The sequence below is a fragment of the Rasamsonia byssochlamydoides genome (genome assembly GCF_041956645.1).
Source record: "Rasamsonia byssochlamydoides strain NRRL 3658 unplaced genomic scaffold VTN77scaffold_7, whole genome shotgun sequence".
Lineage (NCBI taxonomy): Eukaryota > Fungi > Ascomycota > Eurotiomycetes > Eurotiales > Trichocomaceae > Rasamsonia > Rasamsonia byssochlamydoides.
The window spans coordinates 540,118-554,264 of record NW_027192390.1 but is presented as its reverse complement, the minus strand read 5'-3'; the positions used below and the strand labels follow the sequence as shown (position 1 = coordinate 554,264).

Genomic DNA, 14,147 nt, shown 5'->3' with positions numbered 1-14,147 from the left:
GGGGGGGGGAAGATATTTACTTCGATTTTTAACGTCTACATGTCTACTACGATTGGAAGATGGAAACCATGCACAGAAATCAACATCGACAAACTATTTATTCAATTGTTTGTTCGTGTCTGTTTGTCTATTCCAAAGCCGTAATTCTACCTTATATCCCATCCCATGAATCCAATATCTGGACGTCTCCAGTATATGTATGTAAGGATGTATAGAGTATAATGGATGGATATAAGTCCTAGGGGAAAACCCTTTTGCAGTGATTGATCTGCATGCAGAAGGGGAAAAACCCTAGGAGACCTTGGTTGGGTGGGTATATGATCTACCTAGATACATGGTGTATATGATGGTGGTGCCTATAGGGTCTTAGGCAATCCATCTGCAAATATATATAGTCTTTGGGGTGTATATATGCGTACCCCCGGACATGCAACACGAGTATGTTGTTGGTTGCGTGTCAGCCCCGTATATTCTTTATATCCCTGGCATGCAACACGGGTACATGCCAGTCCGTATATTCCCATGCAACACGAGTGCATGCTAAAATCCCGTATATTCTTTATATCCCGACATGCAATCACGAGTACATGTCAAGTTCCAGCCCCTTTTGAAAAATATCCCCGACAATGCGATCACGAGCGCATGTCAATCCCCGTATATCCTTATATGTATCACTGGCATGCAACACGAGTACATGCCAGTTCTGTATATTCCATGGGGTATGGACGATATGCAACACGTGCATGTCAATCCTATCCCAGCCCGCTTCAGAATTGGACAGCTCCAATGAGCCTCTCTGGTGTATACGCACCCGAACGGTTGATGTGGTTGCCAGGGCTGCTGATGGTGATGGTGGTGATTTTCTGTCATGGGATGAGGTCCCTCACTCAGCCTTCATCAGCTGCAGCTCGTCGATCTCTAAGTTCTCTAAGCCCGTCGGCGAGCGAATTCCTCAGATTCTTCCACATGACAGTCTTCAGCAGTGGCGTTTCGGGCTTGTATTTATTGTGAAGGGGTACCTTGGCAGCTACGAGATGCTGCGGTACCCGCGGACGGTGTGGACACTTCGCATCCACTGGGATGCGTGTCGGTGTGATGTTGCTGGTCCGGTCGACAGCAGCCGGCCATTGTTCGACTCTCGGCATCCCAGCCGGTCGGAGGTGGAAAGTGTGACAAACACCTTCCGCCTGGTCGAGAATCTCGTCTTCATCCACCGTCGGATCGTTGACAGCTTCCAGGTACTGGATGGCGACGACTTCGCTGTGTCGCTTCTTGCGTTGCCGTCGCTTGTACTCATCTCGTTTGGCCGAGATCCTGGCAAGTGCGTTTTCGATGTCTCGCACTTGCCACTGAGTAAGGGAGGTCTTGTACCATGGAAGCCGTCGCCGCAGGTGGATGAATTGCGGTTCAGTAACGTTGTCTGATGGGGAAGAGATCTATACAATGAAGGTCAGCACTAGATCGATAGTGGGAAGGTAACGGATTGGCTTCTTACCTGTAGGGCCGCCATCAGACGGACGAGTTCCTCCAGACGGTCGTCCCTTGGTGAGAAATACAAGGGTATGACCGTCTGTGCTGTGAACGCCACAAATGCCGTCTCTGGAGCATACAGCGGCTTCTCTGCAGGATACGCGGGAAAAGCATACGCAGGGAATGCATCCGATTTTGCATGCACGGCAGGCTGATAAACACGTCAGCATCGAAGAATAGACAGGTAGACACAAAAGTACTGCGAGGACTTACCGTCACCTGGTCAATGACCATAGGCTCATGGTCGATGACCACTGGTTCAACGCACCCATGGTGATCCTCCACAGGCTGGTCTGAAGGGAAAGATTGCACATGTGCAGTCTGATCTGTGGTTAGAATAGTAGATGAAAATATGAAAATATTATACGCTAGACATACTGCTATCACCATGGGTGCTCCTAGGAAGTCGGCCCACTGGCGGTTCTCCCAAGGATATGACTCGTGGGAGAAGATGAGAGCTTGACAAGAGCTCTGATGGATTCCCACTATGTCTGCGGCATCCGCCAGGGATGCATCTTCCATAACGATATCACCGTCCTTGGTCGCATCTTGGGCGATGCGAGTTGCGTTTACCAGGACGGGGAAGGGCTGATAGAACCGTTAGCATGTTGTATATTCAACACCGGATACCTCGACTGTACTTACTTCACGAAGCCCCTTACATTGCCTTTTTTCCCGGCGACCACTCCGAATTTGTGAACGTCCCTTTTTGTGGATGGTAGGGCGAGTGGGCTTGATGTTGGCAGTTGCTTTGACTCGCCTGGGATTCGTTCGACAAGGCTAGTCAAGACGTTAGAATGAACTCATAAATGACTGGCTGGATGATGAAGAGAATGCGAGAACATACCGCCGGTACATTGCGTGACCGCCAATAGTTCTTCCCGGTCGACCGCTGATATCTCAAGCCTCTCGACAGATATATATGCAGCTCGAGGGTGAGATCAATGACTTTGAGCGCCATGGTTTTGACGCTTTTGCTCACCTAAATGAAAATCGAATCCGGGGCGATGTTTTTGATGTTTCCCCCCGAGCTTTGGCTTCCGGGGGTAGGTTGAGGGTAGCTTCAAAAGTTTCTAGAGGCTAGAGGTTTTGTTTTGAGGTGGAGCTTGAGGTCGATCTGTTTTTACTCGAGAGTTTCTGCCCCAGTGGAAGAGTGCTTCTTTTGAAGTCCTTTTTGGACGATTGAGGCTTTGTATGAGGGAGATTTTTGGAAGATGCACCTTTTTGGAGGATTCAGGGTTTGTCCCTTTTTTTGAGGAAGGTTCTTTGAACGTGATTTATCATGAAGCTTTTGAAGTGGAGGTCTCTGGAGTGTTATTCGACGCGATCCTGTGCAAGCAGCAGAAGTAGATATAAAAGTGGTCTTCATGGAGTGGCTTTCATGAGATGATGATAGTTGTAGAAAAGAAGAAAAGAACGCAGTGGCGAGAACGACGGGGCTATTTATGGCTACCTTTACAGAACCAGAAAATCAACCAGGGACAATAGGTAGAAGAGTCATATTCCATCGAAAAATAGAACTGCTCTCGTCACTGCCTAGATCAACCCGTGGAACCAGCTTCCCCCGGGTTGTCCCCAGCTGGGGCCCCGCGAAACTGAGTGAATGCCTAGGAGTCAGGAAAGAATATCATACTATTGATATGAGCAGTCAATTGACGTATGATATTCCAGGTAGTGGACTGCGGAATAAGTCGGCACAGGTGAGGTAGGCGGCCCTCTTCCCTGACAACTGTGAATATAAAATATCAAATATCTTGAAAAGACAGAATCCCACGCCTGCACAGAACTCGAATTGAGTCACTGGAAAGAGGGACCCGCGGTTCTGCTGGAAGAATAGTATGGACTGCAAAAAAGAATCGGGATATCGTCCTGAAATCCAGTTCGTGATTCACGTGAAGAGCCCAGAATCTCACAGCTCTGAAGAGGCGGAAGCCGATGCCTGAAGTCATTGGAAACCTTCCTTCCCTCCTTTACCTTCAAGGCGTTCGCTTCAGTCAGTTGATGTGGAAGCCTGAGCTCGTCGTCTCGTCTGCCTGCCAATAGCCAGCAGATGCGCTCGAGATGGTATGCGCCGGTGCAGCCATCTTTTTTTTTTCCCAGTCTGATTATCTCCTTAAACTCGGTCACGACTTGCTATCACCATCTTCAGACACAGTCCGTTGTTTCTTGGACGTTTGTGACCCTTCCATGCTGTCTCGTTTCCTCTTTTTCTCCGGCCGGCTGTTCCATTTCCTGCGCCGCTCCTCCTTGAGCTTTAAGCGTCGTTCTACCTCGTCTGATATATCCTCGGTTTGCATTGCTACGGGGATGACGTCCTTAACATCATCATCGGCACCAGGGATTGAACGTCTAGTCCTCTGGCGCTTCTGCAAAGGATTGGCGGTTTCCGGCGCCTCCGAATCCTCTTCCGTCCAAGTTCGTTTCTGACCCGGCCATAGCTTCTGTGGTAGGGAACCTGGAGTCTCTCCTGAGCTTGTAGTGGAGGGCGACGGTCTTCCGTTGCCATTTTGCGCGTTCAAGGGCTCCGACTCGCCTGTCGCGGATTCTTTGCCCGCGCTTCGAATTGGACCTTTTCGTGATTTCATAGCCTTTATTTTCCGTCTAGGTTGCTCGCGTACATCTTTCTCGCCGCCATCCGGTTGAATGCTCTGGTTACCGCTTAGAGCGATCTGTGGATTCAAGAATTAGCAAGTCAGATTCACAGACGTTATGGTGCCTAGGAAGGGAAAGCCGTCGGATACAAATTGCTTCTTTATTACAGCAAACTGTTCAATCAACCTCTTTGCGCTGTCTATAATCGAAGATATCGTTTGCGACGCATCGTCATCCTGTCCGACACGGTCCTTCAGCGTATTGACGAGATCCAGGTGCGACGAAAGGCTGGATTCATGCTGTGACAACATCTGCGCATGGGACGTATCAGCGATTGACTTCTAGAAAAAACAGAAGAATCGTCGGCACAGGTAATCTACCTCAGACCAGGAATCCGTGTTTGCGACCTCTGCTTCATCTTGCACGTCTTCCACAGTAGCTTCCTTGTAGGTATTATTCGTCATTGGCACCATAGCTCCTGCGGTCCATAAATTTCGAAAGAAAATATTCTTGATCCTAGAATGAAAATAGAAAAAAAAGATGTTGGTAAGCTGTATGCGTCTTGCTAGAACCAGGACAGCTCCGATAACTGTACTTCGTTTGTTGGTGAAGCTTGCTCCGCGCCAAGATTGAAGCTCGTCACAGCTCCCCGCCCGCCGATTAGTGCGCCCAGGAAGTTGCCATTGGTCCACCCAGTCGTAGTAAACGTCAATCTTAGGCTTCACAAGAGAATGGGATAGTTCCAATTGTTTTATATCTACCCAACAGAGTCCCTAGTTTTCGTCCGAAAATTAAGAACTTTCCAACTTCTCAAATGACATTATCGCAATCACAGCACATCTTACTACAGCATGGCGCTTTCAGCTAAAGCACTCCGGCCCTGCCAAATGTATGCCTTCAATTCAAGATATCTGGTTGATAGCACATGATTATACAAGTATCTCTAATCCACATAGACCAAGGCACAGCCAGGCCCAAAACAAACCCAAGAATTAGTCATAACAAGTCCCGCCGTCCATCAAACGCCCTACATCTGAACATACTCTAAATAAACGAAGTGAGACCTGAGTCGTCCATCCAATCACCATGCACCAGGATCGTAATCAAACCGCATCAGCTCTTTCTCGGCATCTTCAACGTCTTTTTTCGCTTTCATCCGCATGTAGAAGATTGGGCAGTCTCTGGCTGAACAGATCACTTCACAGTGCAGACTGCCTTGACAGCGCTGGCACTGCGTCCATAGCCGCCCAAAACGGACCTCAAGCTCAGAGACCTTCTTCACGGTCTTGGTGTACAGCTCGCCCATGCGTGGGCGACAGGCCTCACAGACAGCCCCGGCCCTCTCATCCTTACCCACCAGAGGCTTTTTGCAGCCCATGCAGGTCTGTGTTTTCTTGGCAAACTTCATCAATCCACCGAGGCTGGGCGCAGCAACAGAGATAGACCGCGTGTGCTCTCCGGTGAGTAGCTGAGCTGCCTTCTTCTCGCCCAGGATCGGCTCGAAGATACGGCCAAGCGGGCCTGCGAGCTGGTTGTCAAGGTAGTACTTTGTGTCGATGGGGATATTGTTTTCCAAGACATAGATGGGATCTTCGGACCTTTCGTAATTTTTCGAACCTCCAGCACCTTTGACAATGACATACGCCACACGGTCACCCAAGGTCGGAGCCGAACCCGCATCACGCTTTCGCATGCGCTCAGCAAGTTCGACGTGGGCTTGCTTGGCTGTGTAGTCTGCCTTGGAGAGTGCCTTTGTGATCACCAGCTTCGACATATCGATCTTGTTTTGCAGAAGATCCGAGATCGTCTCTTTGACATACCTGCGAAGAGCAGTTAGCTATGTGCATGATTGAACCAACCGACAAGGGCTTCTTACTCCTGTGCACCATCGATATCTCTATCGATCAGGATTTTGTGCAAGACCGTCTCGATAACGGTCTGAACGAGCCGGCAGTTGTCTCGTCGAACAGTCTCAATGCCCTTGCTGTCCATCTTGTCGTGTTTCTTGGTGTTCGTCCAGTAAAGTCCTGCGTACCGCTTCTTGTTGATGAGCAGGTACGGAAAGTACACCTTCTCGAATTCCAGCTTTATAGGCTTGGGAAACTTCGACGAGACGTAGTCAGCGGCCTCTTGTCCAAGTTTCATCGCTTCTTCGAGCGTTTTGACCCCAAACTTGACCATGACCGAGTCGGTATCACCATATATGACCTGAGCATCGTGAGAATAACCATTCGCAATGGTATATCTCGCCTCAACCTCAGCTTTAGTCTTCTCGATCATCTGACGACCATAACTGGTGGTGCTACTTGCGATAGCCAAGCAAGGAAGTTTTCCAACCGTTGCGCCCGTAATACCATACACACTGTTCGCGCTGACCTTGAGCGCAAGCTGCCGTCCATTCAAGACGGCCTTCTTGAATGGATCAGTTTCACTGGCCAGTTCTTTCTTGGCGCGCTTTCGGGCGCTCAGAAGCTCTTCAAGAATCTGTGATAACAGGCCCTTTCGAATCTTAGGAGTGCAGAACATGTCACCGTTGGGCGTGACGATATAGTCTTCATCCTTTTTGAAACCAAACTTTTCAACCGCAGTCTTGTTCAGCAAAGTCGTGTAGCAAAGGTTATGGGCTTGGATAATGGATGGATACAGAGACGCAAAGTCGAGAGTGGCGATCGGCACATCATAGTAGCCCCGGATGGGTTCGATGACTGTGGCACCTTCGTACTCTTGCTCGTCCTGTTTGTTCATATTCGGTATGACCAGTTGCTGCTCACGAGCTTTGCGGAAGAGTTGACTAATAAACTTGACTTGTTGGCCACGAGCCAGAAGGTAGTTGAAGGGCACACCCGTGACTCTCGCCATCTCAGTGTAATTGACCAGACACATCAACTTGTCCATCAGTCTTTGCGGGAGATATGCGTCTTTAAGACAATATATAGCCAACCGCCTCCTTGAGTCAGGAGTACCGTTGTACAACTCCGTGATCATGGTGTGGTGAACGTCTTCCTTCTGCTCACCTAAGAATTCGGCACATACAGAATTCAGGGTGTAGCTTCGCAGATGATAATCTCGCTGGACCAGTTGAAGAAGATCGAGCTGAATCCTACCATTGGTGTTGGTTGCCTTGGTGTCGCGATTTCCCATTTGCTTACTGGAGAAGCTTGTATCCTTGGCCACTGACTGAACGTTCTTCAGTCTCGACCAATACGGGAAACCCGTGCATTTTAGGTGTTTCGCTCGGTCGAGCAGGTATGGAAAGTCGAAATTGGCTATGTTATAGCCGATGATAACATCAGGGTCGACCTTTTCAAGAAAATCTCTCCACGCCATAAGCATTTTCCCTTCATCGCTGAACTCGAGGATTTGGGTGTTGACAATCAAACTGCATCCGTCCAAGACAAAGACGTTCCGGATGAACGGTTGGGATTCTCCATAGCGAGTAACAACGTTCCCGATCTGGATAACAGGGTCGTGGTTGGGCTCTGGAAAGATACCTTTGCGGCCCGCACACTCAATATCGAAAGACAAAATTCGAAGCGGTGCCATCTTTGCCCACTCTCCATCGTGTGGATGGGCGATAAGATCACGATAATCGATGGACGCTTCGATCTGGCAGTTGGATTGCCTTTCCTTCACAGGGAGAAGACGATATTTGCCCGCTTCAGCTTCTACCCAAGACATTCCGGAAATCTAGGAGAGCACGTCAACATCCCTGTTTTGCCGAGGCACGTGAAATAAAGAGACAAACTTACCCCGGTATCGATCATGAATCTCAAGACATATTGGATGTTATCAAAGGTATCAATACCCTCGTAAGTGGACTTCCACATGCCCTTGTAATTGATACTTTGGATGTTCTTCTCGAATGTAGCCCGTACTTTGCTGATATGTTTGGGCTCTGTCACGGTAATCTTGAGATAATAGCTCTTTTGGTTCCCCTGGAATCCGTACAGGTTTTCTCTCATGACTATCTGGACAGATTGGATTACTGGCTGAAATTGGGCCAACTTGCTCTCCAGAAATACCCGGAAGGGCTCGCAGTCATCTTTGGTGAAGTTCACGGGGGCGGCAATATATAGATAATGCTGAAACCCTGTGACATGAAGGAGGACCGAATGTCCTTTCTTGAAGCACTGTTAGCAGAGACACCGAACGATAAAAACTAACAGCACATACCTCTGTGACGCCAAAAAGCCTGACAGTGGTTTTGCCGCCTTGAAGGGTTCCCTCCTCAGCATCGATCTGTTGAAAGCAGATATTATCTCTCGTCTCGTTAAAATCTTCCAGCGGCGGCCGTTCCCATTGCTGATCCTTCTCGGAATTCTTCTCTTTCAACCCGCTTATGTCCTGGGTCAATTTCTCCAGGACCTCTTCAAACTGACTTTTCTGTTGCGGCTGACTAGAGCCGAAGGCCTTGGCTCCGCCGCTCCGTGGAGGTATACGCAGGTTGACAGCCGGTTCATCTGGATCAAGCTTTCTTTTCTTGGGCGTGTTATTCGGCAGCACATTTCCGGAGGTCATGGTGGCATCCGTCAGGATGCGCTTCTGGGGCTTCACGAAGGTTTCCGACATTGTGGCGGTTCATCGAAGCCCCAGGATGGGGTGATGAGAAATCCTGAAAACGACCGTAGGGCGCAGCCTGACCCAAGTAGAGATGTTGTCGTAGATGAGATCTCTACTTAGGTAGGTAGTCGCGCCATTTCCTAGTTTGCTAGTTGGAGCGTGTCTCGTCGCGCCTGGACGTGACGACACTTTACGCGTGATCAATCACGTGACACAGATTAATCAGCAGGCTTATCGACCAATCATTGTTTCCCAGGCAGTCTGCGATGTCATCGCCAACATCCACCAACCACAACCCCCGGATTGCGGAGGCATCGCGATCAATCCGGAGCAAGGATCATTTCATTGCCTCCGTTCCGTGCCTCCATCTCCGTGTTCCTTATATAGAGATCTTCAACTTGTACATATACAAGTGCTGGACTTGTCTTCTTTATTGTTCTGCGCAATTCTTTGTAAATACGTACCGAGATACGATTGGCAGAATCAGTCCGAGGCAACTACAAAATGGGATGGCGGCCGTAGGCCCCTGATTCGAACTGGACTGCCACCTTACGATGCTTTTCACAAGAATTTGCTCTGATGCGCCCGTAGAGGACGTATTCAATGGCGACATTCAAGCGCGAGACGGGGGCAACGAGGTCCCGACGGACACACACGAAGAGCAGGCTGGGATGCATCCAGTGCAAGAAAAGGAGAATCAAGGTGTGTGGTTCTGATGCATTGTTTCTTTTTAGCTCCTTTTTGACGTCCTTTGAAGTGCGATGAGAAAGCTCCCAGCTGCAACAACTGCCTCAGACACAACATAGACTGCATCTACTCGGTGTCTCCTGTCAAAAGCAGATTGCTAGCCCAAATCGCCGCGACTGAGCTGGGGCCCTCTGATCCTCACGTCAGACCAACAAATAACTCTGAAAGTGAGCTCTCCAGTCGTACACCATCTTCGGTGTCTCTTTCACCTGAATCGGATCCACTTTATATTCTTGATCCGTCGGCGTATCAGCGCGATGGACGTCTTGCATCTGATCTCCATCTGCATGACTTGGAGTTGATGCATCACTACTCAACCGTCAGCTACAAGACTATTTCCGAGTCGGAGAACTTCGCCGCCCCTTTTCAGACGGTGGTGCCGAAGATAGCAGTCACCCACCCCTTCCTCATGCACGGCATCCTGGCTCTGTCGGCTCTCCATCTAATCCAGTTGAATAGAGGTAGCGATCGATGCAAAGACTATGTGGAGCTCGCTACGAGCCATCAGTCACTCGCACTGGCGTTGTTCCGCAAAGAACTGAATAATATCAATCCCTCGAATTGTCAAGCTATGTTCGCGTTCTCCAGCATTGCTACTGTTCTAGCATTTGCATTCGCTCAGTCGACTGGGGTGCAATCCTTACCTCCAATTGATGAGATGGTTCAGATCTTCAATTTATGCCGCGGAATCCACGGCATTCTTGAGACTGCCCGGGAATGGATCAAGGGAAGCTGGGTTTCGAGCCTCCTAGCCTTCGGGTGGTCGACTAAACCCGGTTGTCTTCCTCAGGAAGTGTGCGATAAAATCGCTTCGATATTCAAACTCAATGCGGACTTGGAGAGAACAGGCTTCTCTGTTGAGGAGCAGGCTGCATGCGAGCATGCCATCTCTGAGTTATCCGTCTCGTTCGAGAAGATCTATTCCGGCCTCGACTCCGTGACGGTTTTCAGGTGGCCTGTGGTACTGAAGCCGTTGTATATCTCCCTCTTAAGAGATCGGAGACCGATGGCCATTGTCGTTTTGGCACATTACTGTATCCTCTTGCATACGCTCGACAATCGGTGGTGGCTGAAAGGCTGGACTCACCAGTTACTCCATTCAATCTATAGTCTACTGGACTCGTCGTGGAGAGAGTTTATTCGATGGCCCATAGAAGCGATTGGCTTATTCCATCCGATGTAAATTACCACTGGTCATATTAAAAGATGTCATATCTGACTCTCATCCTTGAGTCGACTGCTGCGGACTGCATAGCGGTGATGTTTATAAGGCATGTATTCTACGTATATCTTTTGAGAAAAATAAATAGACAGGTAAAAATAGATCAACAGGTATGCTGGTCGCGAGGTCTTGTCTATAGACTGCCACATTGCAGTGTGGAGCCTAGTTGCTGCCTGAGGCCAAGTATTTGCTGTACTCCGTATAGTTACAGCTTAATTTTCACCCGCTGATTCATCTACCCCACACACTGACTTATCACTCGTTGCTTCGGGCAGAACAAGGCAGCTGAAGGGTCAGAACAGGACATCCGATGTGTTGTCACGTCGGAAGGCCATCTGTTCTTTCCTCTGGTTGCTGCCTTGGTGAATAAATAAGGACACATGTTCAATTGAGACCTGACACTGCCTGCATACGCCCTTTCGACAACAATTCGCAGTACGTAGAACCTGATGGAAGCCCGGCTGCACCAGGTCCGTTCGCCAAATTGAACTATGTTTTGTTTGGGTACCAATTTCACGCGAGCGGGACACTGCAGCAGATTGATCTGGTTGATCTGCCTTCTGATTGTGTGATGTGAAGTGGAGGCAGTACAGAGTCTTCTGCCTCGCATGCAATCAGGAGCAGGCAGGTTGGTGCGAATTGAGCTAGCAGCCCTGATGGCCAAACTCAGGAATTGCAAAAGAAGCTGCCCCTTGATACGTGCCTACGCTTCTCATTCTCTCTTGTCGCGACACCGGTCGTAAGCAAATGCAGAGTGCTGCCTATACTAAGGGTGGTGATGTACGCAACTTGCGAGAATCGACCGCCTCACAGATTGCCGGGACAATAACTCGCCAATATGTCAATGTTCCGATCTGCTGCAGAGATCTCATCCTCAGATCCTGAATCAAGCTCAGACGAGAGTGACAATGTGGAAGTGGATGCCTCCGACCAACACAGCGATTATGGAGCGTACGACATCGAGCATAAAGAATGGTTCGATGACCTTGACCAGTCGGTGGACGATCAGGAAGCTCCCACTGGAAATGCCCAGCCTGGGAGCACACAAGATCTGGGAGAGGCTCTCGACCTTGATGCCGATGGACACGCAACCGTCATGACGTCCGCCTTGCTCGAGTTCTACTGCTTCAGCCGCGCAGCAGATATCCTGAATGCGCAGCCAGGGTCACATGGACGATTCACACGCGATTCGCCAGAAGCGAAATATCTTGGCAGGAAGATGTTCGCATACAAGTCTCAGTTTCTGTCGTCCCATGGAATTATGGCTGGTGGTGTCGACAGCGACGAGTGGGGACCAACAAGGCAGTATTATCGCGACAGTCTCGACATGCTAGGCATCACGGCCCTCGACGGGATCAACCTGGGTGCATCCACCGGACAACCATCATCTCGAGGTGCCATAAAGGATGCTGCACACAAGGAGGTTGTCGCAGCAGGCAATTATCTAGAATCCAAGGGCCCGGAGGCACAGAATAAAGGGGGTTGGGACTTACAAAAGCGCATACCAGGCAACGGGAATTATAGAGGGCGTCTGGAACGCCGTGTCAATCTGATGAACCTGCTACAGCTCCGGCTAGCCACCTCGTCAGACCGTCCAGCGCCTCTGCCACTTCCATCCCCGCTTATTGACCACTCATCGAGGTATGCGATGGAATTCTCCGAGATCAAGGTGCTGGGACGAGGTTCTTTCGGACAAGTATACGAAGTGAGGAATCATGTGGACGGGCAGAACTACGCGGTGAAGAAAATCCCCTTGAGCAAAAGGAGGCTTGAGATGTTGCAGCAGGGAGGGATCCACCACATTGAACATATTATGAAGGAAATCCGAACTCTGGCGCGTCTGGAACATGCCAACGTTGTACGTTATTACAGTGCCTGGGTGGAACAAGCACATACGTTTTTGGACGAACAGCCAATGGACGAGAGGCATCCGGTACAATCTCAGGTTGAGATGCTACATGGGGACGATGCAGATGACGAACAAAGCTTTGGGATCGTGTTTGAAAAGTCCGAGGATACCGTGTCGTTTGAGGATGACTCCAGATCTGCATCCACCCAACATCGGGCATCTCGCAGCAGCCGCCTTACAAACGCGTCGAATCGGTCGAATCGGTCGAATCGATCTAAGAGGAGTTCAAACCGTAGTAACGGAGACGACGACGATGATGTCGAATCTATCCCTCGAAATTTCAGCATTCCCTCCCGTGGTCTGACTCTGACATCGACTTGGGATGAAACCGAGGGCGACATCTTCACGGATGGATTAAGCGAAGACCCATCCAGAATGCAGCTCAAGTTTCGCGGCGGCTCGCACGCTCCTGCCATTATTTTGCATATTCAAATGTCATTACATCCTCTCACCCTAAGCACCTACTTAAATCCCCAAACCAGCCACCGGAATAAAGTCGATCGCGCACCTTCACCGCGGCATTGTTTTCACCTGTTGCCGTCCTTGAAACTTCTTCTTGGAATTCTCTCTGGTGTCGAATATCTGCACTCAAAAGGCATCGTCCATCGTGATCTAAAACCCGCCAACATTTTCCTATCCGTTCAAGACGACGGACGCGACTTGTGCCCGAAATGCAAACCTGAGAACGGAAGCACTAGATGTGCTTATCTTCCTCGAATAGGCGACTTCGGCCTGGTGGCAGACATCTCAAGAGAGCATTGTGTCGAGTCCAACGTAAACGGCACAATCGTCGTCCAAGACAGTCCGAGGAAGACTCGACATGTCGGGACGGAATTCTACTGCCCGCCAATGCCGCAGGCCAGCAATTCCATGAATGCGCAGGGGCGCCATTCAGATGATAGTTATTATATCATCGATGAGAAACTCGATGTCTTTGCGTTGGGCATGATTCTGTTTGAGCTCGTCTACAGGCTAAATACTAAGATGGAGCGCCAGATGGTGTTGTTCGATCTTACGCGAGGAGGCGGGAGACATGCTGGTGCTATTCTTCCTGCTGACTTCGAAGCGAAGGTGGACTGTGGAGGCGTGGTGCTGGGAGATGGCCACTCGGTGGCCGATTCATTGTCGACGTGCATCAAAGGCATGCTCGAACCGGACTCGAGGAAGAGATGGAGGTGCGCGGATGTCCGGCGGTGTCTGGAGAGTCTGGTGTCGATGGCAGAGAAGAATAACTGATATATGATGATTAGACGAGCCAGGTCTCGTCCACTTTCAGGATCTGAGTCAGTATCTGAGATGAGGTGATTATGAGGTCGGATGTTATAGACTATCTCCCATGTATTTGTAAATCACATGACTGCATGCATTATAAACCACTTTCCAATGTTGATACCACATTTGATGACAGACAGTATGATTGTTGTGCTTCCTTTGTGCATGATGCAACACAACGAATTCATGACGGCCACGTGTACAATTACTTGTCTCTTGAACTCTACTCTAGCCATCTCATTCATCTCATTATGTTTATGGTTTATCTCCCTTTTCTGTTTCTTTTTTTCTCAGTTCAAGCAAGCATACTCTACG

At 49.5% G+C, this 14,147-nt stretch overlaps 5 protein-coding genes across 5 annotated transcripts; 2 read left to right on the top strand and 3 right to left on the bottom strand.

Annotated features, from left to right (window-relative positions):
* Window positions 1–887: 887 nt before the first annotated feature.
* On the bottom strand, window positions 888–2,491 carry VTN77DRAFT_8318 (uncharacterized protein; the record flags this gene model as incomplete). The annotated part of the gene is made up of 6 exons (XM_069424803.1): window positions 888–1,436; window positions 1,496–1,681; window positions 1,744–1,851; window positions 1,909–2,118; window positions 2,176–2,310; window positions 2,378–2,491. The coding sequence occupies 6 exons, from the start codon at window positions 2,489–2,491 to the stop codon at window positions 888–890; spliced, it is 1,302 nt and encodes a 433-aa protein (XP_069281080.1).
* A 1,162-nt stretch (window positions 2,492–3,653) lies between these two features.
* Window positions 3,654–4,595, bottom strand: VTN77DRAFT_8317 (uncharacterized protein; the record flags this gene model as incomplete). Its single annotated transcript, XM_069424802.1, has 3 exons — window positions 3,654–4,199; window positions 4,272–4,433; window positions 4,503–4,595. The coding sequence occupies 3 exons, from the start codon at window positions 4,593–4,595 to the stop codon at window positions 3,654–3,656; spliced, it is 801 nt and encodes a 266-aa protein (XP_069281079.1).
* Window positions 4,596–5,203: 608 nt separating this feature from the next.
* VTN77DRAFT_8316 (uncharacterized protein) lies at window positions 5,204–8,691 on the bottom strand (the record flags this gene model as incomplete). The annotated part of the gene is made up of 4 exons (XM_069424801.1): window positions 5,204–5,942; window positions 5,999–7,809; window positions 7,872–8,243; window positions 8,296–8,691. The coding sequence occupies 4 exons, from the start codon at window positions 8,689–8,691 to the stop codon at window positions 5,204–5,206; spliced, it is 3,318 nt and encodes a 1,105-aa protein (XP_069281078.1).
* A 594-nt stretch (window positions 8,692–9,285) lies between these two features.
* VTN77DRAFT_8315 (uncharacterized protein) lies at window positions 9,286–10,612 on the top strand (the record flags this gene model as incomplete). The annotated part of the gene is made up of 2 exons (XM_069424800.1): window positions 9,286–9,384; window positions 9,440–10,612. 2 exons carry the CDS (start codon window positions 9,286–9,288, stop codon window positions 10,610–10,612), a joined length of 1,272 nt encoding a protein of 423 aa, XP_069281077.1.
* An 883-nt stretch (window positions 10,613–11,495) lies between these two features.
* Window positions 11,496–13,796, top strand: VTN77DRAFT_8314 (uncharacterized protein; the record flags this gene model as incomplete). Its single annotated transcript, XM_069424799.1, has 1 exon — window positions 11,496–13,796. The coding sequence occupies one exon, from the start codon at window positions 11,496–11,498 to the stop codon at window positions 13,794–13,796; it is 2,301 nt and encodes a 766-aa protein (XP_069281076.1).
* Between the last annotated feature and the right edge of the window lie 351 nt (window positions 13,797–14,147).